At 39.9% G+C, this 24113-nt stretch overlaps 1 protein-coding gene across 3 annotated transcripts; it reads right to left on the bottom strand.

Moving 5' to 3' along the window:
* Positions 1 to 381: 381 nt before the first annotated feature.
* itchb (itchy E3 ubiquitin protein ligase b) lies at positions 382 to 22653 on the bottom strand. Of its 3 annotated transcripts, none has more exons than XM_041051478.1 (24): positions 22524 to 22653; positions 19351 to 19442; positions 18521 to 18662; positions 16505 to 16629; positions 14686 to 14820; positions 14274 to 14319; positions 13978 to 14174; positions 13316 to 13556; positions 12469 to 12564; positions 11378 to 11552; positions 11006 to 11075; positions 10093 to 10177; positions 9792 to 9920; positions 8564 to 8636; positions 7514 to 7585; positions 7005 to 7093; positions 6574 to 6733; positions 6288 to 6421; positions 5342 to 5482; positions 4595 to 4715; positions 4326 to 4430; positions 3942 to 4038; positions 3654 to 3726; positions 382 to 3274 (listed from the first exon to the last, which is right to left on the bottom strand). In XM_041051478.1, exons 2-24 carry the CDS (start codon positions 19418 to 19420, stop codon positions 3175 to 3177), a joined length of 2676 nt encoding a protein of 891 aa, XP_040907412.1. In that variant the 5' UTR covers positions 19421 to 19442; positions 22524 to 22653; the 3' UTR covers positions 382 to 3174. The 3 variants fall into 3 exon arrangements, with proteins under 3 accessions (XP_040907412.1, XP_040907403.1, XP_040907422.1); XM_041051469.1 differs by having other exon boundaries at positions 22511 to 22651; XM_041051488.1 differs by having other exon boundaries at positions 13978 to 14159; positions 22511 to 22651.
* Positions 22654 to 24113: the final 1460 nt, after the last annotated feature.

Raw genomic sequence — 24113 nt, 5'->3', positions numbered from 1 at the left:
CCTAAGCTTTTAGTTATACTGCATCTTTGTGTGTGGCTTTGGAACAAACATCAGACAGTAGATTTTTCTGCATTAGTTTTCACATTCAAAGCTTTATAATGGTTAATTACAATTTAAAGGTCAATTACTATTTTAAATGACCAATGAGATTTTGTTTACTAAACTGAAAAAGCGGGGATTTCAGTTAGAATGGAGACCCTGCATGTGCCTGAGTAGAATGACTCTGCATCGGTCTAATTAAAACTAAATGCTGACACTGATACTCTTGTTTATCAAAGTCACAAACACACACTCGGTTTTTGATTTCATTTATTAAGGTGACATAATTCTATATTACACATCTTTCATGTACATCAGAAATTAAACAGGGAAAAGAAAATATAGTGTTACCATAAACCTCTTATTAAAACCATTCTTTTACAAAAGAAAATTTGTTATTGACACCATTTACAACTTGTTTTCATATACAGGAGAGTGACAGTGGTTTAGTTGTACATGGAGGAATCTGAGCAGTGAATTATGGTATTTACATATTTGCTTAACTGTTATGTTCCCGGGATTTTATTATGTGATTGACCCAGGACAAGATTAGAACAACACTCTGCATTAGGGGGTAACAATCTGAGGCAAAAAAGTAAAAGAGGCAGCTTCACCTATCAACTATTCATCATGTTACATTCGTTATATTACACCGACTTTGTCTCAGTATTTGTTAGCCCAGCTGAGGTCACAATTAGTCACTGAAACCCTGTCGTTAGCTCAAGGCGTATAGCTTTTCCTCACTGGTGCAGTTTCTTCATAAGAACCACGGAACTTTAAACTCCTCTTGGTCTGGTTACTTCTCCACAGCTGGGTCAAGAAGGACCGACCAGGACCAGAGTCCAGAGTCCACAGAATTAATTTGACCACAAAGCCTGCGTGGTCGACCATCTCTGCTGGCATCGAGTTGCTGAAAAGAAGACCTGATGCCTGAGGGTGGAAATAAGGCTACTGGAAGGCTAATGACAAACACCACCTCACCACAAAGAAAGAGCCAAGAGTTGCTAACTGAGACTGGAGGCCCCACACACTGCAAGAAAAAGTGGAGGGATTTTTTTTTTTTTTTTTTTTTTTTAAAGTGCTGTGCTTTGTCAGACAAACAACACCTGAACCCAATGGAGTAACCAAACCTGTATTTTTGGTGTGTTTAGTAAATAATTCAAAAGGACACTCCAAAATCAGCAACCACACTACCTGGTGTTTTTATTTCATACAGATAAATGAGATGGATCATCTGTTACTGTCACTGCTGATCAGATGCTGTGTAACATCAGCCAAACCAAAACCAAACCAAACAAGTATTCACACTCAGAGTGTAAAGAACGGCTCTGTGCTCACTCAGTGTTTGATTCCATGTCAGTAAAACATTAGGAGGTTTCTTTGTGCACTCACACATCTGAAATCGAGCAGTGAACAGTAATCTGCCAAAATGGGCTGTTCTTGGGAGCCACAATCACCAGTCCACAATCCACGGTAAGAATCTTTATCTAAAATCAAATCTTTAACAAATATTTAAAAAAAAATGAAAGCACAGCTACATAAATCATTTCACACATGTCAGAAATCAACTTTGAAGCGGTGTGACACAGGAACCCTGACTGTTAAGCAGTGAAAATACTCAGAGGTAAAATGTTCCTTCAAGTCTAAAATGGAAGACAAAAGTTTTAAATACTGCACTGCATCTCTTTGACTGAGCTTTTTAAATTGATTAAAATTGCATTTTCTTAGTCATTTTGTGGTTTGGTATGGGGCCCAAAAAAAAAAAAGGAGATAAGGTAACAGCTCTATCACTAACTTTCAAAAGCTACATGTCTATGAAGAGCTCCATGAAGTGTTTTTTTTTTTTTTAGAATTTTGCAAAGGATGCATTCAAAATGTCAGTTTTGATTTGGTTTGACTCAAATTTGGTGTTTTTCACTTGTGTTTTTAAGGTTTTTAATGTTCTGACACGTCAAATAAAGTATATCTGAGTACTGAATACACAAACACACACACACAAACTATCTTAATACTTTCATCCTCATCGGATTTCTCAGGTTGTTGCTTTCAACAAGACCACCCTACAAATTATCAGAAGGAAGATGTCTTAGAAACTGATATCAAGATGAATAATCTATAAGATTCTTCCAGAATTCTGTAAATCTAAGACATCTCATCCAGGACAGCCTCTGGCCCTATAAAACTAGGGTCAGGTTAAGTTCTGCTTTTCACAATCATTAAGTCATTCACAGATCAAATACTCCAGACCCAGTAACACAAAACCGTTTCTCTCTTTGTTCCTCAGATTAGACATTTCTACCAGATCTTTGAAGTACTAAGAATGTGTGTTATTAAAGCATTAATTTGGAGCACCCCCCTCAAAGCTATCATCTTATAAAATCACCTGTTACTGTTCATCCACTTTAGTTGGGAGATGCAGATAAAAATGTGAGAGATTTAAAGGGTGTGATGGGAAATGACAGTGAAGGGGACGAGGCTCAAAGAGGGCCAAACTATTTCTAATGCAAGAAAAAACAAAAACTTCTCAGAGCAACAAAGTTTGCTGTTTGGTGAAACTTAATCCTGTTTTAAAATAAGTACACCCTCACAATGGTGCCTTCAAATTTCACGCTTTGTCATTTAGCAGAAGCTTTAGTGCAGAACAACTTGTCACAACCGGTGACCTCTCTGGTTATGAGATTTTGACTGTAGCCCCAAAGGCTGCTCCGATGCATGCCGTTTACATGATCACACGTGGGGAAGAAAAACTACTGCTGCAGTCCCATGAAGCAGATATCATTGAGGGTGAGTTTTCAGGATCCCATGCATAATTTGGCGCACATTCTGAGAGACAGGTGCAGCTTCTGTGTTTTGGTTTAAAAGAACACAAAATTTCCAGGTGCCCAATCAGGCACTGAGAGGCCTGCTCTGAGCACGGTGTGCACAGTAGACGCACACTCCCAAATCCCAGCTCCTTGCAGGAACAACATGCAGTCTCATGCATGCACCCATAGAAGTACCATACAGGTGCACGCGTGCATGAGCACAAACACACAAAACATCCCCCCTATTCTGAAGAGGCTCCCTGATTTGAACACTGGTGGTCTTCATTCCTTCAAACTCCTGCACCCGCCGTTAAACTTCGCCTGGTTTCTCTCACTCCTGTCCGAAGCCTTCTGTCTCCTCGATGGCAAACATCAGCTTCTCCTTCAGTTGCTCGTAACTCTTGTAGGGAGGCAAGTCCAGTCTGTTAAAGCTGGGAAAGGAGCATTAAAAAAATACATTGCGGCTTGACATTGGACTTCCTTTCCTTGGGTTTATGCTAGGTTAAGAGCTCTTTTACAAACAGCTGAATATGAGAATCAAACAAGACTTTGATTTCACTCATGAATAGCTACGTCATCCTTACACCCATTGGATCTGATCTTTGAGCTGGTTGAGATTAAGTCTGACTGACAACAACAAGCCATACAAAACCATGTTAAACTAAACCAGGAAACTCCACAGCTTCCAACAGTACAAGAACAGGTTTGGTCGGATCATAGCTTAGCTAGTTAAATAACAATGTCAACTTTAGTTTTTGATCCACACTGAGTCAGTCTACTGTGGATCCTACAGTGTGAACATGAACTCACCATGTGTGACTTCTGGGAAGCCAGTTTTCTTTTCCCACCTTCTCGATACAGAATTTCTGGGGACCATTGCTTCCTGTAAAGTGAAGCACAGGTCAGTAGGAGGCTGAGTGCTCATGGCTGATTCAACACACCATGATCAGTACGATACGTTAAAGAAACTGGGACATAAATGAAGAATATGTTTACACAAAATCAAAAAAGAACAAAGCATTATCCAGATACTGATCCAGATGCATATTTCATCTGCATTTGGAATTAAATGCCAACTTATATTGCTGTAATTATTACCCATCAGGTCAGTGAAGCCTCCTACAGGCAGCCGACAGGTGCCGGTGACAAACTGCAGCAGCCTCATCCTCTTCTCATTGTCCATCTCCTTTATGAACTGCAGGGAAAAGTGGCAAGCTGTTTAAAACGCTTGAATATCACCAGGTTACAGATTATACAACTCACTGAATCAGTCATGAATAAGATAAATAGCATCATTCTAACTAAAGATCCATGAGTGGAGAAAGATGTGTTACAGGAGCAAGATTTTTTTTTAAAATCAAAACAATAATGTAAACATATTTACAGAAAAATAGAAAAACTTGGCGGTTACTCAAAAATTTAGAAATAATCCTATTTAAATACAGGCACTAATAATAATTATAATCAGTGCTGCACACTGACCTGCCAGAACCAGATGATCTGTTTGCTGCCGCGAGCATAGTGTCTGTAGATGGTGTTTCTTTGCCAGTCTGCGAGGTCGATCTCCTGCATACCACAGAGCATTACCTGTAACAGGACACAGGTAATTAGTATGTTTTATATGTGTCATTTCATTCATCTAGAAAAGAAGTTACAGTACAGTATGTGCAATCCAGAAGTCGGACAGGTTTCTTTAGTGAAACCCGTAGCACATCATATACTATGCAAATGAGTTTGCAGTTCATCCATACCTCCAACTCTTTAGCATCAAAGTACTGCAGGTACTGCTGAGGGAGGACCTCGTTGAAACCTTCGAAGAAAGCCTGTGTCTGCTCTTCCACTCCTCTGGACAACCTCCACTCTGCTACCAGCCTGTGAGGGGAGACACATGCAGACATTACAACTGAGCCGAGTTTGTCTGTGTGCTTCATTTTCTATATATTGTTCTCAAACTCACTGCAGATCTTGCACAGAGAACCCTAGATCCTGATTAACAAAAGAAGTTAAAGATTAAAAGCTGCTTTACAATACCCCCTAACTCCTCGTCATCACACGCTGACCAAGCTGATCAGTAAAGCAACTTATACCAATCTGAGATGATAAATCACAGTGTAACTTGCTTCTGCTTAATGCTTAGTAGGAAAATACAGTTAATTAAGTAATTTTCTAATGTGCAAGTGCAGTTTTACAACAATAAATGTATAATAATAATGTATAATTGATCTCAGAATGGTGCAGAGTCAAGGCAATAGCTTACTGTGGCCACAAGAGGGCAGTAAATTCCAAGATAAGCACAAACGGGCGATGACAGATCCTTCATGGGACAGAACGCTGCTCTGAGATTCAGTATCGTTCTAGCTGAGGTCTATTTTTAGCTCGAAAGGGTCAAGCACTGCTGACCCTGCTTGTCTTGACGGCACACCACTGAACTCTACCACGATTTTTATAATGTATTGAATTCAAAAAGCTGAGAAAAATCATTTTTAATAAAAACCCACCTGATGTACTCCTCCTTGTTCTCCTCAGTGACTTGGATGTCTCCTCCACCTGGTTTCAGCTCATGGGTGGTGATTTCCCCCAGGATATCTTTGTCAACAGAGAAGAACATCTCCAGCCCGCACTCCTCGATGTTGTTATCCCTGAAGAGCAGCACAGAAACTTACATCACTACTCCCTTGACTTCACTGTTGTTCCTGTTATTTGTCATACCCATATGACATCCAATACTCAATAAAGAGCAGTTAGACAGTGTCAATAAAATTTAAACGAGATTTTAAAAATCTGACCACCTAAATATTGTGTTTTTTCATGATGCTTAGGAGATCTGCTATAGCAGACATGATAACTCAAGTCTTAGATTATACTTGAACTGCACTTGCATCTGAAAATGACACAGATCACAACAATTAAAACCCAGGAATATAAAATCAGTTTCAACTTCCATTAGAAGGCCTTATTTCACTCTTTTCAAACTAACTAGTGTCTGCCCACACACCTGTCTGAGTTGCATGTGGGGACCAGAGGCTTCTCTGTGCGCAGCCAACTGGTGAGCATCTACTGATAGTCTGCATGTGAGGCGTTTAAGGGACATCTGTACCCACCACCACAGCTAAATTCTCAACCTGCTGGAAACACCTGACCAGAGTGACACATTATAAAAATCTCTTAGTAGTAATTTCCTCTGACGTTAGCAGAAGGTAGTCTTTCTTTCAGGTAAGGTGACCCACCTTCTGCTTCTGAAATTCATCAGCAGTGAATGTTCTACAAGTAGCCCTATTGCTGTCAAACCTGCAGACCTGAGACACATTATCCACTCACACAATACACATTTAAAAGTACAGTAGACCATGTTGGCTAAATTAACAGTGGAGGTACACAGTAACTTAAGCACACGTATAATACCACCTCTCTCAAACAGCTTCCCACATGGCTTTGTGTACTCACTTGATCCACATGAGAGAGTTATAAAACTCAGGGTCTATTGACTCCAGGTCTTTGAGGGCCAACGGCTTGTTTAGGATGCGCTTGTAAAATGGCAGCGAGAAACCAGTGTCGATGAACTTGCCGTGGAAAAGAGCCTGTGAGACAGAAACACTGCTGTTAAATTGTTGTTTGTTGTTGTTGTTTGTTTCCTTCACAAGGTTCTAAGTGGGAATCTTTCACTGTCCAATACAAAACCCTAAACCTACTCATATTAAGGAAAAATCCAGCACATAATGAAATGACTAACCATGGCAATGAAGCGTCCTATGAACTTGAAATACTTGAGGTGGTCAGGATTGATGTAGGAGGCAGGGTTGATCTGGAGACAGTAGTTATCTTTCCCGGCATATTCAAACAGGCAGTACATGGGGTTCAATACCTCGTGGGACAACAGGAAGAACCACTCCCTGGAGAAGAGGAGATGTCAGAAATAAGCAAAGGTGAAGCGGCTACCTAACATAGGACAGAGTAGGTCTGCCTCTTATGAGCCAAAATAGGAGCAAATTTCAGATAAATCATGTTACAAAAAGAAAAAGCATCCTCTTAAAAAGATTTATAGGAGACTTTTGCTGATTATTCAGAGAGTGATGGACAAAAGCTACTACAATAAACATAAAAAACACTTAACACCACAACACATCTTCCTCACTACATGTGTTCAGCCATTTTCCATCTTACCTGGCAACGCCTCCGTAATCAAGACCTTCTTCTCCAGGGAAGATGATCCACAGTCTCCTTCGTAAATCTTGAGCATTGAAGCTCATTATCTAAAACAGAGACAATATATTGATAGATTGATTGACAGGTTTTTTTTCTTTACAAATGTTTAAGTTTGGCCCCTGTTTCACTTACAACCTATAGATTTGAGAATTGCTCACACGTTCAATAACTGTGCCAAAATAACTGAGAATAACTGAGAAGTGATAAGAGAGAGGCTGAACCCCCACTATTAGAATTTACCACTCTAAAATAAAGTCTCCATTAATTGACACTGATGTACACGTAAATGTACCTTAAAGTTGCATTATTAAGGAATGTTTTCAGCAGGCACCCTATTGATTTTTAAGTGCACAAGAAAAGAGCAACGTATAGTAAGGCGCATTTTCTGAATAGCAAAATAGGCTCAGAGTAAAAGCACATGTTGCTGGAGTTCAGTGCACTGCGTGGCTGGGGCGGGGTCACCTCACCTGCTGGAAGGAGTCCTCAAACAGGGTTTTTCTGGACACGGTGATCTTGATGTGCTGAGGCATCGACAGTTGCTGGAGAAATGGGAAAATGTCAGAAGCGGTTAACTGTCAAATGTGCTTCCATTTGTGACATGACAGCACCTGCTGCATCATGAGTCACTGAAGGTGCAGTTAAAATATTTTATAATAATGCTTTTAACAACTGTGCTTGAATTTAGTTTGTTACATAATGACATAAATAATGCACACATTTTATTGAAGATTATCTTGTGTTAATAACAACTAAACTATTTTTCAAGGCCTTTTCACACTGAGCGATTTTGTGTAGTCACAGGTGAAAGTTGACAATTGAATTGATTGTTGATTGTTAATTAAAAACTGTGATCATAGATCGTTAAGTGAGACACATCCACTCAGACAGGTGGTGTCAGCCAACCAATCAGAATATGATGTGAAATGATGCAGAATACGCTGGAGAACGACTGTAATACAATTAAATTTTAAAATCTCCTCTTCTGAGGAGAATTAGTATTTTCCAAACATGAGTGCAGCACACACTGATGCCATGTGTCTCTTTTGCATCTTTTTTTGTTTTCTATCTGCATCAAAACGCTATGATTCATCGGCCACTTATCCCACAATCTGACATGACTCAAAGGTGATACGTACTGACTGACACAGATTCCATTAGATCCATCTGGCACAGTGCGATATGAAACTGAACTTCAACAAGATTACTGTTATTACAGAGTGCACAGGGTTGGGACAACTAAGTACCAAAGACTGCAGATTTTTATTCTAACAGGCAATTTCTCTCCACAGTTCTTGCCTTGTCACTGAAGGAGTGCCAATCAGTGAAATCGCCTACTACGGCCTTTCAATGGTATGTAGTTGCTGATCCTTTTCATAGAACATGTAACAATATAAAAGGTGTAAGTTGGAGCAGTCTACTGATGCTTGCAGGACTTCTTCTCCCTGACACAGTTGTTACTTCAGAATAAGCAAACAGTAACCCCGTCAACCTTCACACGGATATACAGTAAACCCTACCTGGCACCAGAATCTGAAGTACTGAACTTTGGCTTTGAAGTCTCGAACATAGGTGATCTGAGGTCCGTTTTCACTGTGAAGGAAAAGAAACAGACAAACTCTTGATATGTTTCAATGTTTTGAATCCTATTAAGTGTTACTTTAACATTGTTTTATGTCTTATCTGAATTTCTTTCTGTTTTCACGTGTCATGTCTTTTGTGTTGCTACTGCCATTATTCCCAACACAAACACACTTGCAGAGGCAACTAAATTATCTTATTTTGAAGTTTCCTTTCCCCATGTCAATGACACTTGGCCTGTATTACAGTTCCTGTCAGTTCATACTGTCACTTTATTGTCCCTATTCACCAAACTGGTTTTTCCACCGCAGCTCTCAGGCTGTTATGAGTAGTCAACTGAGGTGTTAACTGAGAATGTCGGCGACTCATTAGTCATTTCAGGATAATTCATTTGCAAGTTCTAAAAACAGAAAGGGATTTCAGAGACAATGACTCATATTGTTAAAAATCCTCTGAAACAGAAATACATGCTACAGCAGAGTGAAGGGCTATGCGTTAAATAATGTAACTGTCAAATCCAAGCTAAACTAAGAAATACCTTTATCTATCATTTCATATCTTACCATAATACCAGCTTTATTAGTTCATTTAAATAATTTTTTAACATTATGACACTTTGTGGTATTCTCTGGCTGGACACACACATCACTCGTTCATTTCTGGCATGCAGAAGTACTGGAAAGACTAAAGCCTGAACTGCCCATTAACAGCAGCCCCAGGCAACATGTATCCAACGTATAACAGTTTCAAGGGAGCCACCAGTATAAGTAGAAAACTCCACCCTAAATTCTTTATGTTCACTCAAACATCCCCTTTTTTTAGTGACACACTATTGTGATTTAGGTTTCTGTTTATGTACCCACTTCCTCTAGACCTGATTCACTTGCTTCGACATGCTTCCTAATTTACTGAGAATGTCTTTTGAAAACAGGAAACAGGTTTATGTTTGCAGAAACAATGAGGTGCTGTGAGTAAGTTTTTGCTTCTTCGGTCGCAAAGGGCAAATGCCTAAATGGCTCGTTCTAAAGCCAAGAGAACAAAAATGTGAAAGGCAGTATTATTATCACAGCTAATTGTATGATAATACGCTGCCTCTTTATTAGTTTGTGAGTCTCAAAAGTTGGAAGATTCCGAATAAGTGGGAAACAGTATAGTGAAGGGACATACAGTGAAGACTTTCCAGTGCGAGGGTCAATGTAGGTGGTGGTTCTCCTGTTGTGGTCTACGAAGTAGGGAATACCATCTACTGTGAACCTCATCTCCCAGCCTTCTGGAAGAGGTTTCTCATTGAGCAACCTAAAGAGAATTAGATTAGTTCAGTCAGTGATGGTGATTATTTCAGAAGAAGTGATAAAGATGCAGCAAACAAACATATGTCATATACAAGTATATTGCATTTAAACTTTCATCTGATAAGTACGTTATCTGAATTGACAGCAGAGGAATATGCAAACACACACAAACTTACCCTTGTGTTCGTGGATCCTCCCACTGTGTTGACCGTGTAGGGTGATGTACAAAATAAACTCTGCCGTTGGTGTCTGTTCTCTTCTCTGAAAGACATCGCAACAACCGGTCGATTAGTAAACCCGGTGCAAAAAAAGTGGCACTTCGGGGTGATCACCTGACAAACTTAAAACATTTAAGTCCTTTAACTTAATGCTTTTGAGATCCTTAAGGTTTAGACTGATGACATTATTTCCCACAGACCATGCATAGTGGCCTTGATCTGTGTACTTAAGCCTCTAAATGAAACTATCCCTTTTCTGTATGAAAATTCAGTGGTCCCTGTGGTGTTTGTTGCAAATGTGTCAGTCATAAACACAAAGATAAGAACTCATACATGTATCTGGAGGTTAACAAATGTATAAGTTGCAATTTACAATGCAAACAAGTCCTGTGGCAAACAGCAGGAAGAACCAGGTAACAGCATGTTCCTGATAGCAAACACTCGCTAACATAGATATGGTCCAGTTTTAGCCCAAAGGTCCCAGAAGACCATGATGAAATTGGGTAATAATCAGATCAGTCCACAGATTGAGCCATTAACACAGTAAATGACAGCTTTTCTTTTTCACAGCTGGCCAAGTGGACTCGAGTTACTCGATCAAAAGTAAGTCAGCTACAACTATGAATTATACAGGTGCTGGAAGTCATCATTGACAGCTACATATCTCAAACAAACAACCTTCCTGAATAAGTGTTTAAGTAATGTGGAGTACTCTAACACACATTAGTACACTTGAATGAAATCAGAGTGCTGGTAAGCATGGTGGTGAACATGTCTCAGCTATGAAATGAATAGTCAGTGTTTACTGTCATAAGCTAAATGATGTCTCAGAAGCCTGTGTGTTTAAACTGAAAAGCCTTAATGATCTTACCCCATCCATGTGGCAGAGGCCCGAGAGGATCAAACTCCTTATTCTGAGTGGCTGAGACCTGGTCTTGTAGCTACAGAGCAAATACACAGAATAGCTCATATGAATAAAGTATGGTTGTTTGAGAATCTGTGTTTGTTATTAACAGTAATATCACAAAAATAAACTGCAGACTATGTAAATACTTTAACTCAACTATAACCTTGATCTACATATTAACAGAAACTGGGTTACAGCGTGCAATGATCGCGGTAAATATATCAGCAATAGGAAAAGATTTCTAGAAAGCAAAACTCTAGATATAATAGTCACCATATTCCAGTTCATTATTGTCTATGTCACCGCAACAGCCTCATTAGAAAGAGGAAGTCTCACCCCGATTATGAACCTCTGGTTGAACTGCTGCATGGCGCCCTGCAGCTGGCTGCGCTGGTGCTGCCACTGCTCGTAGTTCCGCACGGTCTCCATCGTGGGGCGCTGCCACGTGGTCGTTCGTGTGATGTGGTCAACAAAGTACGCACGTCCCATCTGGTCAACACGGCGCTCCCAGCTAAAGACAAGTGAAATGAGGAAAGACAATGGGAGTTATGCACTGTTTAAACCAATTAATCTATCACAGTGATTTTAAATATAAATTGACTTGTGGATTTTAGAAATCTACATTTTGTATATTACTGTATTATAACAAGCCATGTCAATAAAGTAAAAAAAAAAAAAAAAACAGCAAGAATGTTACAGAGAACATCAAAGCTCGAGAATAAAATAAATCAGCAATGGGGCAAATGAAGGAGGCACAAGATCTGGTGGCATGCTAAACACAGTAAATTACACACGGAACCAGTCCAGTCGAAAATCAAAGACTTAACAAGACAAACATTTTCAAACTTCCTGTGAAATTACAATGAACTCTGATCAATCTTAATATACTAACAGTTTACAGTAACACTGTGTTTACAGCAGGAGCATGAAGAGCAAGATTCCTCTGTATGTAATTATGGGCAGTAGCAGAGGCCTGTCATCAATCCAGCTACAACATTTGCACTGATTTACTGAAGGTAACCCACAGAGTTTTCTGGTATGTTTACATTCACTGTCCTGGCCAATGTGCTGCCTCATAAATGTTTACAAAGCCAACTTTTTTTATATATTCTGAAACAAAAAGGAGCCCATTAATGGTCTAAACATCACAGGTTACCTTTAAAGAACTGTTCAAACGCTGTACTTGTTAATCTTTCTCTAGCATATTGCTAACAAACATTGCTAGTTTGTGAATACAAGAACAGTGGGCAGCAGCTACTCCATCCACTCCACTGTACCGTACCAGTATCCAGTAGCTACATCCTTTAAGACAGAGAGGCAGTCACACCAGCACTACTACTTTATAATCCTATAGACATAAAAGTACTATCTACTATTATCTGTGTCTGAGAAGAGAAAGATCAAGATCAAATGAGAAGGACTTTTACCCAGGGGGCAATGGTTCAGGGCGTTCCCATGTTGTTCTCTTTTCCACATGATCGACAAAATACACCCTGCCGTTCTGATCCACCCTCTGTTCCCACCTAGATAAAAAACAGACAATAAACTTCAGGACACTGGATAATGGTGCACAACTCCAGCCATGTAGATTATGTATAGATTTAAAATAGCTATGAAGATGCATCCTCCTACTGCATAACAGCCAGTGAAGCCACAATGTCGACAATACAATAGCTCAAAAGGGGTATTTAAGGAGTTATAGTCAGAAACCAAAGAGAGGGAAGAGGTGTGTGTTCGTTCCAACCCCAGAAAAAATGTAAAATGCCCTAAGTGACAAACTCACAGTTCTAATCAATGTTCAGACCTGTCTGTCACATCTTTGCTGTTTTCTACAGATACTACAGATGTGATCCAACCTCACACTCACAGATCCTTGTGTTGTCACTGCGCAAACACTTCCACATACCCACATTTGGCTTCAATGAATAAATTCTACACTTCACTAATCTTTGCCTCATTGCTGTATTTTTACTGAGCTGCAGTAAATGTTATCCCAGAGTTTTATAGACTCTACTACTTGCTCAAAGACGAGAAGATTTCTTTGAAACACACTAATCCCCCTCTGAGTGATTAATCAATATCTTTCTTCATGAACTTTCTACTGATGAAGTAAATGTTTTTGTAGCTCGTGCTCTATCTTTGCTCAATTCCTTTGTCTCAGTTTTTTATATAAAGAGCAAAACATATAATTAGCTGTTTGGCTTGCACCAGTGGACAGCAGGTACTGTACAGTGCCATCAGCTTTTCTGCAAAGATTACAAAATGAGGGCTAACCCAAGGGGCAGTGGGCCAGCATTGACAGCGGGGACCCTGGGAGGGAGCACAGGGGTGATGGTTGGCTGTCTGGTTGCCGTAGCTCCAGAGCTGGAGGCCGGTGCGGAGTTCCTGTCTGACCCTGCTGATGGACTTGAGTCTGGGGTTGATGAGGGTCCTGAGGCCGGTGTTCGTACTGGTGTATCAGACCCTGACTGGCCATCGCTGCCATCAGCTGGTGCAGAGCCGTTGCTGGAAGATGCTGAGGAAAGAATTGGACATCACTGAGATTTAATCGTAGAGCCTCAGATCAATTATAGATAAAGAAATACATGTAAGACACATTAAAAGAATACTGTTTCATTTTATCAAGGCAGGCAGGCTTTGCAGAAACAACAGTAGACTTAAATAGAGATCACTTTTTATCTGCAGACTTAACACTAACACATATCGGCTTAATTATTAACGCTGTTTCTCAGCACTTCCTTGTGTGAATATGGTTCATATTAAAGTAAATTGACTGTACAAACACTGTCACTAAGAGTAAGTTAAGTGCTGGCCCAACTCCCAATTTAGCCTCAGCGTTAATTTTTGACAATTATCAGCTTGTGACTGAGTACACAGTGTAAGAGGAAGTGTCGAGAATAGATCAGCATGGGACCATGCTTCAGTAAATGTCTGACCTGGTGAAGAGGTGGGTCTGCGGGGGGTTGGAGGAGGAGGTCTGGAGGGCCTGGGTGGTCGGACAGGCTTCGAGCCCCCTAATGACACTAAGGGAGACCCTGTGCTGTTCACTGACCTCCGGCCACTGGGAGAAGACTTGTGCTCTACACCATCCACAGCTGGAGAGCTGTCTCTACTCTGCCTGCGAGGAGCGGGGCTGGATGGAGATAAATAATAATAAAGCATGAAAAAATAGGCAGAAACTAGAAATGCGACATGAGTGAATCTCGACTGAAGATGAGAATTGGTACTTTACTTTATGGCATGATCCCCATTGGGTTGGGATTCCCCATTTGATGTACCTGAAGTAAAAACACACAAGATAAATGAAGCAGAAAAAGGAGCTTCGATTCACACATAACACAACCAGTCAAATAAAAAAACATGTTCCATCTATTGTGACTGTATTAAAGCCTATTTGTCTAAATACAAAAGATTTGCCTGATAAACCCACATCTTTGGATTTCAAGGAAGTAAGATCTCATACTGACAGTATGAAAATCACATTTATAAATGTGCTTGATTTGTTTTCCTGGTATTTTATAAACTACACAAGAGCATCCATCTGTAACAGGTGTAATGACGAACCTAAACTTGAAAATGATTCAAACAGTCCTGCATGCTTTGGATGTAAACTCTCTTCAGGTTGTGTGACTTCTGTGACTCACTGTGATGGTCAGCCTTGGCCATGGCGAACATCTCGGGGTCAACAGTCATGCCGTCCAGGCAGACGGACAGATCTCCCACCACATCTGACTGGTCTCCGTCTGCACACAGTTGTAATGTCTGCACCACCTCAGAGACTACAATGAGACAACAAAAAAACAAAAGATGGTCAATGGAAATTTATGGCCTGCTGTTAATGATACAGTAATATCAATCAGCGACAGGACGCACTGTCCCTTCAAATGTTATCAAAGCAAAACCAGCAATATACAACAACAGCTCGAAACAGATTAACATAACAAAATAACAAATATAACAATTTGTGCCATCAGTTTCCAGTAAACATCCCCACACCAGCAGTCTTTCGCTTTACTTTACGCTTTACTCAGAGACATTACCATTTAATTTACAGCAAATTATCAAAATAAATGAGGGGAACAAGACAAATCCATTAGATCTGCTGGTCCCGTTCAGGCTGAATGTTTGTTCGTGCTGAGATAATCTAAGGCTCATTTGTAACAAAAACAAAACAGGTTCAAATCAACAAGAAATTGAAATTACAAAGTCATGGGGATCTGTGCATAGTTTCCTGCTCTGACATGAAACATCAATCAGCTCTCGACACGTGATTCTTACCCATTGTTCTCCATCATTACCACCACTGAAAAAGGTCCATGTATAAAAAAAATTACCAGGCAGGTGACTGAATTGAGAAACTTTATGAGAAATAAACCAAAGATAAACAGCCCCCAAATCTGCCAGGGCAAAATGGGATGACAGAAAACAGAAGCCCCCTTCTGAAATGTGAAGTGCAGCACCCCACTGATTTATGTTATGTTCCAAAAAGGTCTGGAAAAACCACATCTGTAACCACTTTGAAATATTTTCTGTATTTTAGGGTAGCCTGAGGCTTTTTATAGCAGCCGCGAACAGTTTAATTACAATAACTCTTTTTAATTTCCACATTTTGCTTGCCAGCTGTAACACAGCTGTATCAACCTGCACCACAACAAACAGGTCTTTGCCAAAGACTCTGGAGTGCAGGAAGAGATGCATCTCTGGCAGCTACGACAGTAGTTTCAAATAAATGAAGAAGAAAACAGTTGTTGCAGTAACAGCCATGACTGCCAAACAGGAAAAAGATCCACCATCAGAAAAGAGAAAAGATCATCGATAGGAAAACCAAAGAATCCCCACAGTTCAACCAAGATGTCATGTCATACATCATGTTACACTTTTTGCGACTGTGTGTAGGAAACAAAAAAACACTGGACGAAATGGATTTCCCAGCAAAACAGTGAAAAAAAAAATCAGTGTTTTGTTTAAGAACTGTACTGCTTCACATGGAACCCCAGCTCTGAGCCACACAAGGTCTTAAACTACCTCCACCATTTCATGATGACATTTTTACAATCTGACATTACATCATGCCTTTTGTAATTACTGCAGATTCAGATTTTAACAACATAGCATAGAGATGCAAGAGAAATGTTTATGATGCTGTTCATTCATGAAACATGGTCACTTTAAATACCCAAACTAACCCACTTAACAAAATCTTTAGAAAATGGTTAACAGATGAGTATCATCTGGGATGTCAGGGACCAGTGTATGCCTTATTACACATCTTTAAATATAAAGTAAATGTGTATGTGCCAATAAAACGTATGTTTTTTGCAGCACAGATGCACACACAGGACATTTTGAGGGACTTTTGGGCTCATATTGTTGTAAAAACAGTAAAAGAGATAGTATGGAGTGGGCCAAAAAAGAAAAACAATATGTAGAGCAGCTGCATGTCTATGTATATTGTATACTCACTTTTCATGTCATTAGACACGAGTGTGTCACTGATGTCCAGCGTGGCCATGCCTAGCAACACGTCTGACTTCAGGGTCTGGTGGCTCCACACGCGAAACGACAGTTTGCTGAATGGAGTCACGATCCTGATAAAACAAACAGTTCAGTTGATACAGCTGAGCTTTTGAACGAAAGCCGACATTTTATTAATCACAATTTGAAGCCCAGCAACCTTTCAGTGTTTTCACTTTTCACATAATCTGCTATTCCCTGAAAAAAAGCTTTACAGCTCCCACCTGACACTGGCATCTAAATTTAAGTGCATTTAGTCTAAATGATATTTTATCAAGGACTGTCCTTAATGACAGTAAAAAGAATAAGCAATCTAAAAAATGGGACATCCTGTGGAACATCACTGTCTTAACCAATATAACCAGATAATCCAAATCTATTTAGCTGGTGAAGAAGTGAAAGCCACAGTGGTTGTGTGAGCAGTAACAGTCTTTGTCTTGTGGTGAAAGTAACCACAGACAATTCAGTTCAGAAGCTATTCAGGGATGAGTGTCGGTAACCATCACTATGGCAGTTGTTTAGCTAGTTCCCTCAGCACCCCCGTCCCCAGGAAAAGACATTTGTGGACACTTGGGCTCAGGTCCGATTTCATCCCATAGTAAACACTTGTTATATAATAACTCTACCCCCCCATGGGTACAAGAGAAACTGTAGGAGAACTCTATATTAAGAAGGTCACCGTGCACCACAGAAGAACTGGACAGGCTAAAATTAACAGGACATCTGATGTGTGAATATGTTGGACTGCAGGAAGTCAAGTGGTGTGAGTGCACTAAATGTACAATGTATGTATAGAAACAGGATGCCAGCAAATAAACTGGACACACACTTTCACCACTGTGTGGCATGCTACATGTAAGTGCAGCTCATTCCAGTCACATGGGGATAGCATGTTTTTTCTTTAAACTGTGTGCAATTATCCTCTACTCAGCATTACAGCTGAGAGAAAATCTTTCCCCGAAACCAAAGACCCGGTGACTCATTCAGAACGAACACTGCAGCAGGAAAAACATCTTGATCAAGATCATATCTAACACCAGCAATTTTAAACAATTTTAAGGAAGTTTTTTTTTCATCCGCTTTAGAGAAACTCCCCAAGGTCTGGGCAGAGGAAAATATGTGTAATACCACAGTCAGCAGTAATTTTTCATGATATGCTTCTTCCTTTAAACCAAAGCCCAAATTACTACACAGTTTTCATTAATCACTTCACAGGGAACACTGGGGAATTTGAACAATGGAGTTCACTCAGCAGCACAGGCACTGACTGCTATGTGCTGTGTGCTTTCGTATGTCTCCACAAATCTGAAGTACTACACAAGTCCTGATGAGCAACTTTCAGCTGCTACTAAGAACCTTAACCTAACATTTACTGCACTGTATCAATAGTGACTAATCACCAAAGGACAATAGTTTTAGATACATGTACAGTCTGTAATTCAACAATGCAAAACCAGGATTTTAACAGAAGGTGCCAAGTGGTAAAGCTTCCTTAAAATCACTTAGAAGTACAACTTTAACCCCAGTGTACACACTGTGCTAGAGTCTGGTTTCATGTTTTTTAAATATTCAACATTATTGCAGTTGTGTTCTCCTCATTACACTTTAATGTCATCATCTGGGGTGTGAAGACCTAAGATTTCCAAGCAGTCAGAGATCATCTTGGTCATTGCTCAGTTATGAAATCCAACTGCACCGTGGAGTGTCTCTCCTCACGGGCTGCTGACAGCGCTGTCAGCCGGACACCGGAACCGAGAGAATCAGTGCAGCCAACAGAAATGAGCCCCGCTGCGCTGTCTCACGCAGTCCGTGTTGTGCTGCCCTCCGTTTCCTCACTATTATGGTTTTAAATACCATTTAAAATGCAGTTCTTGCTGGAATAATCTCTTTTATGAGTAGCAACAGTTCTCAAGCTCTCACTAACATAAATGTGATCAGATGTTATATAGGTTCACGTTGACTCACACAGTGAGTGGCTGCTTCCATTTGGGGCTGTGGGTGTTGTTGCATTTCTCTGTTTTCTTGGACTGGCCTTCGACTGTCACTTCCACATAAGGACTGGGACCAAACCAGTTTTTCTTGTTCTCTTTCAGTTTTGCTGATAGCACTGAAACAGGAAGAAGAGACCGCGTAGCGCAGAGTCAGTCATGATGGTTCCAGAAAAGGAAAGATGTGATCAGCGGAAAGAAAGAGTAAGACAACAGTAATTCAGGAACAGGGAAGTTCTGTGTGTAGCGTACATTTTTCAAATAGTTGCATGACTGCAGTGTAAGCAGGATTTTAAAACTATAAATTACAAGCATGGTAAAATGTATGGCTACTGAAGAAGTGCATTTAGTGTCATGAAATTGACCTCTTTTGACCATTAAAACGTTTCTGCAATAAACATATATTAATATTAAAAAATAATACATTTCCACCATTTAGACCACATAATGATAGATGGACATCACTGCATGTTTTAACACACAAGGCAACGAAGATGAGACAGGGCTCTTAAAATCTTTTTCACATCAGATATTTTAATTTTTTACAGTGTGAAAAGCACAGGCGTTACCAATAATATTAATGATGCTTCTGTCCTATTCAAGTGTCCCAGTAATGACAAGACAGTGTGACAGTGAGCCAACATACACAATATCAGGATCCTGAAACTAAAGCAGCTATATGGAATTTAACTGTTATTTTATTATTTACATCTGTGTTTTTCTTATTGTGGACCGTCAAAATGTCTTGTGGGAAAAAAAAAGCACAGATATAAAAGAAGTGAGCCTGACATTTCTACTTGAACTTACCAATGATTTGCAGCTGTGCCTTCATAGGGTATCCATTGGAAGTGCCCGACTTGGTGACTCCACTGGCCATGACATAGGGCTGGAATAAAGGCCTGCAGACGACACACAGACGACATGTCATTAAGCCTAAATTATACTCCCTTGCTGACACCCACATGGGCAGCTGCAAACACCACGGATGCGTAATTGTTCACTACTTCCCAGTCCATTCGGAGTCTGTTTAGTGCAGACCATGAACTGTTGGTTCCCTTGCGGACAAGTACGCGTAGACACAACAAATTCGTTAGTAAACCGGTGTCCACACGGAGCCACACGTACATCCTCTGATGACAAATTTACTACTTGCACACTCGCAGGTGTGGAAAGTATAAAACTTGCCTTAGGGTGGTGACAAATCAGTTTCTTTCTGCTGCAAATTTGCAGCATACAAATGAGATAATTTAGATTCAGACCACAATATGAAAAAATTACAATTCTAACTATTAAAATGTTAAAAAATTAAAAACCACACAATACAACCATACATCAATAATTAAGGACTGTACTTTTCTAATCAAGACAGTAAATCATCTAGTCACAAAGCCTCCATAATTTCCCTCGTAGCCCTCAGTCAAGTGAAGTGTCATTAAAACTGCATTTACAGTTTTTGATGACACTCTTTTTCCTTCTGTGGTTAAATGCACATATTGTAAGTGGGTTTGGACAAAATGAGAGGTTAGGAGCATCAAGTCAAACAAGCTTGCGACTCTGTTAAGAGTTACCTGTCAGATTGCCTTGTGAAACACACAGACGTTACACCATCATGGGAGGTAATAAAAGGAGATGAAGGTCAGGCCTGTAGTCTGTGAAATATGGCTCTCATTCTAGCTGCTTCAGTTTAAAATGGACCCCTAAATACAACCTGGGTCTATGCTGAGGGCCACATAAAGCTGAGAGCAGAAACTCATGGAGAAATGAGTACGTTTGCCTCTTCTGAGATCAACTGTTTCTGGAACAATTTCAGAAACATTCTTGTAAACACGTAGTTCGAAAAAAGGAGCCTTCAAGGACTGTCACCAAGATCTGATATTTATGCTTTCAGTTTTAGGTTACTGGAACATTTTCTGTAATGGAAACAGCATTACAAGAAATACTAACAACTGCCTTACCTGGTTTTGGAGATAAGTTTCCATTCTCAGTAAGTTAGTCATATGATGTCTTCTTGACAGTATGTTGACAGTTATATACTCTGATATGAAAATACAATGACAGCTAAGCTACACCACCGACAAATGTGTCAGTGAAAGGGAAAGAGAAAGGAAAAGGAAACACTTGCACAGGAAATCATTTCCTGTGATCTTTCCTAGAATCTGGTCTGATGCAGCACTGAATAATGCATGTTCCTCTGTCTATCTCGTCCAGCATGCATATGGCAGAGCAGGGAAAAGTGAGGAGCTCCTGGGTAAACTTTCATTTTGGCTACTGCTTTAGTCTCTGTCAATAATTCATTGCAACTGCTGACTTTGCAGCCTCACAAGCAGACCGACCGCGTTTTGAAGATCAGGGTATCTGCTGAATATTAAACTCTAAAATAACCTGCTTGACTTGTTTTTTTTGTTTTTTTTTTAAACAGTTAAATAACATCATCCACAAGCCAATACAGTGCATTCGGTACATCTGTGAGACATTTTAAATTGAATTTGAGCTCAAATTGCTCCATTTCTTTGGCTCTAGAGATCTGTATATCTTTTACAGAGTTCTTTGCAATGCACCTGAATAGCCCACTCTGAACAATATTACCAAAACCTCTCTTAAGATCAGCAAAATCTCTAAAACCTGACTGAGCCACATCAAAAACAGGCTAAACTTGTATTGTCGAGATTGTTTACTCCTTGGTGTTGTTAAGTCATAGGTTGAACTACACTGTTTACACTGTTACTAAAGGTAGAAACACTGGTGTATGTTACCAAAACATAACTTTTTAGAGAGCAACTTAATGTGACTGTAAGATAAAAGGACAAACAGGCTCTTCTGTTATTATGCTGTACGGAAACAGCACACAAGAGCGATGTGCCCATTTGATATTAATCAGTGTTCACACATAGAGGAGTAACAATTTGTCCTTTTTACCAAACATCTAAAATGTTAGGGCCACCCAAGAAAACAGCAACCAGCCTCTCCGTTCAGTCCCCAGGTGACTATACTGTTGATACTGCCTGTAGAGAACGACAGTGCCGGGTGAGGACGCAATCAAACTTGCCAGGATGAAGATGACTAATATCTGTAACAGCACAAATGTTGGTCTATTTTCCTCCATAGTTATCTGTTTCTCCCACATAACGACAATTAACCAAGGAGACAAAAACTTGTGGTTAAGACAGCTGCTGGTAGGGAACACTGAAAAGCAGGAACCGTGACTCATAATCTCAACAATGACAGCTGTTTTCTGAAAATTCAACCATTGTGCTTACACCGGAAAAATATTTCTCACAACTGGTTCTCTCAGATCACCTGAAAAAATAATCCGTCTAATATGACTTTATATTAAATTATTGCTCCTTAGCGTCTTGTATGGATTACACTATGTGTTATATTGAGGGGCAGCTCCTAATATTTTATAAAAGTCGCACATTTAGGGTTGTACAAAGCATGTAAACAACACCAATCTATCAGATATTAAATGGAGATAGGCGTACTGTTCTCTCCATGTGAGAACACGTAGTTAAGGGAAAGCAACGTTAGACATTTTAATTCCAACTGTGGTGACCAACATGTCCATCAGTTATTGACAAATATCGAATATTTGTAGTCATTATCCATCTCTGTTCCCTATCTGGTAAAACAGGCTAGCAAACGTTGGTAAAGGTTACATAATTTAATCCAACTAGCAGTAGATAACGAGCTAACGCTAACTGAGTTAGCCGTACAGTATAGGAACAGTATGTCCCCCGTAGCTCTTGAACTACACTAACATGAAGCAGTATGTATATTTACAGTAGTGGTGTGATCGCAGGACTTGTTGAGTACGCGTTGAATGCCAGTTCTGACAGGCTCTTGCCATCCCAGCCCGGCTAACCGCTAGCCTGCTAGCTCATGTCATCATCATGGCTGGCTGGAAATCCCAAAGTCCAACGGCTAAAAAAACACACAAATACTACCGGTGAGAGATCTAGTAACTGACCTGTATCACTTACCCGGATCCCAGGGGAGGAAATAAAACCAAGCTGGTAAAGCTGCCGTAAAGTCCCAGCCCTCTGTCCGCGGGATGTTTGGGTTTAAGTCGGGGCTTCACTTCAAGGAAGAAGAAACTTCCACCATCTTCGTAAGCTCACGTCATGTGACCGAAACAAGGTGGGGCGCACGCTACTCCCCCTTCGTGCTGTGATTGGACCAGAGTCGCTTCGAGATGGACCAATGAACGGCCAGTAAACATGCTGAGTCCCTGCGACCTCGTAGCAGCAGTAAGCAGAGCCAACATCTTTATTGGCGGAACCTTTTGCCGCAAATTTATTTTGTAGAATTGAACAGAATTTTTTTCTATGATAGATGAAAACATGCATAATAATGAACTTCTCAGTGAAACGAGATTTTTAATTATGATTGGAATTGACTAATATACACATTCGTTTGTTTGTTTACATTGGAGGTTCACGCCTTCCATGCAAGCCCATGTAAAAGTTACCAAAATGTACTTCATACGCAAGATGTCTTTTTATGTGCACTGCAATGGTGTGATGCATTGAATTACAGAGCAGCAATATTTATTACGGCCGTGTCGCGTTTATTGTTGATAGCTTTTCCTTAATGAAGAACTTAAGAAAGCATCATTCTTTTACTTTCTTTTATTCAGAAAGTTAGGTAGCAGTCATTTGCAGTGAGGCGAGAACGGCACTGCATCTGTTTATTTACAATGCACTTCTCGGTTAACTTATTTTACATGTCTTTTTAACTAAAGAAAAAACATCACACTGCACCACGTAGCGGCTATTTGGTCCTAGAAAATCATGTTAACTCTGAGATTGGGGAACTGGCTCTTAAATACTATGCTCGGCGTACGTGGAAATCAGCAGAAGTACGTAAATTTAGATAATTTCGCTTAACAAATATAAACCCCATATGACTGACAGCGCAGTGTGTATGCATGTGTTTTCTTTGAATTTATGTTTTTCCCTGATGTTGATACCCTCGGTCTGTTTTATAATTTTTTGATGCATATAGGTAACTTGTTCTATGTTTTTATGTACTGTAAAAACTACGACCTACAATTTGAATATGATCTATTTAGGAATATCCTACTCCTCAGATCTCATGATTCCTGTTAAACTTATTTTGTAAAGGTGACGGCATTTCTGCTGTTTTCCTCTGTTTTTATTTACTGTTTGCGGATGACGACCCAACTGCAAACAGCTACTAACGGCAGATGGCATTGTTGTACTTTGCAGGTGGATGGCTGCTGCAGACCACAATGCAAATCAGTCACTGTTCGCTTCACAGAGGGTATTGACAACTTACTAAATGATCGAATACAATAATAAACCATTTCCTGCGTGTGTTATGACTTATAAATGTCACAACATAAATACATGTTTTTCAGGCTTTTTCATAAATGCATTGACTAGAAAATTGAACAGACTGGAAAATTAGAAAAAAGTGATCAGGACTGGGAGGAGTTGTGCATTTTAACAGTGCATGAACAAAAGCTGTCAAGACGAAACAGTTGATGTCTGAAATTAAAATTGAAATAATCAGTGAATTAATCCAGGACCTGAACTGTGAAATAATGC

The sequence above is a fragment of the Toxotes jaculatrix genome, chromosome 2 (assembly GCF_017976425.1).
Source record: "Toxotes jaculatrix isolate fToxJac2 chromosome 2, fToxJac2.pri, whole genome shotgun sequence".
Classification (NCBI taxonomy): domain Eukaryota; kingdom Metazoa; phylum Chordata; class Actinopteri; family Toxotidae; genus Toxotes; species Toxotes jaculatrix.
This window is presented reverse-complemented; position numbering and strand designations above follow the sequence as displayed.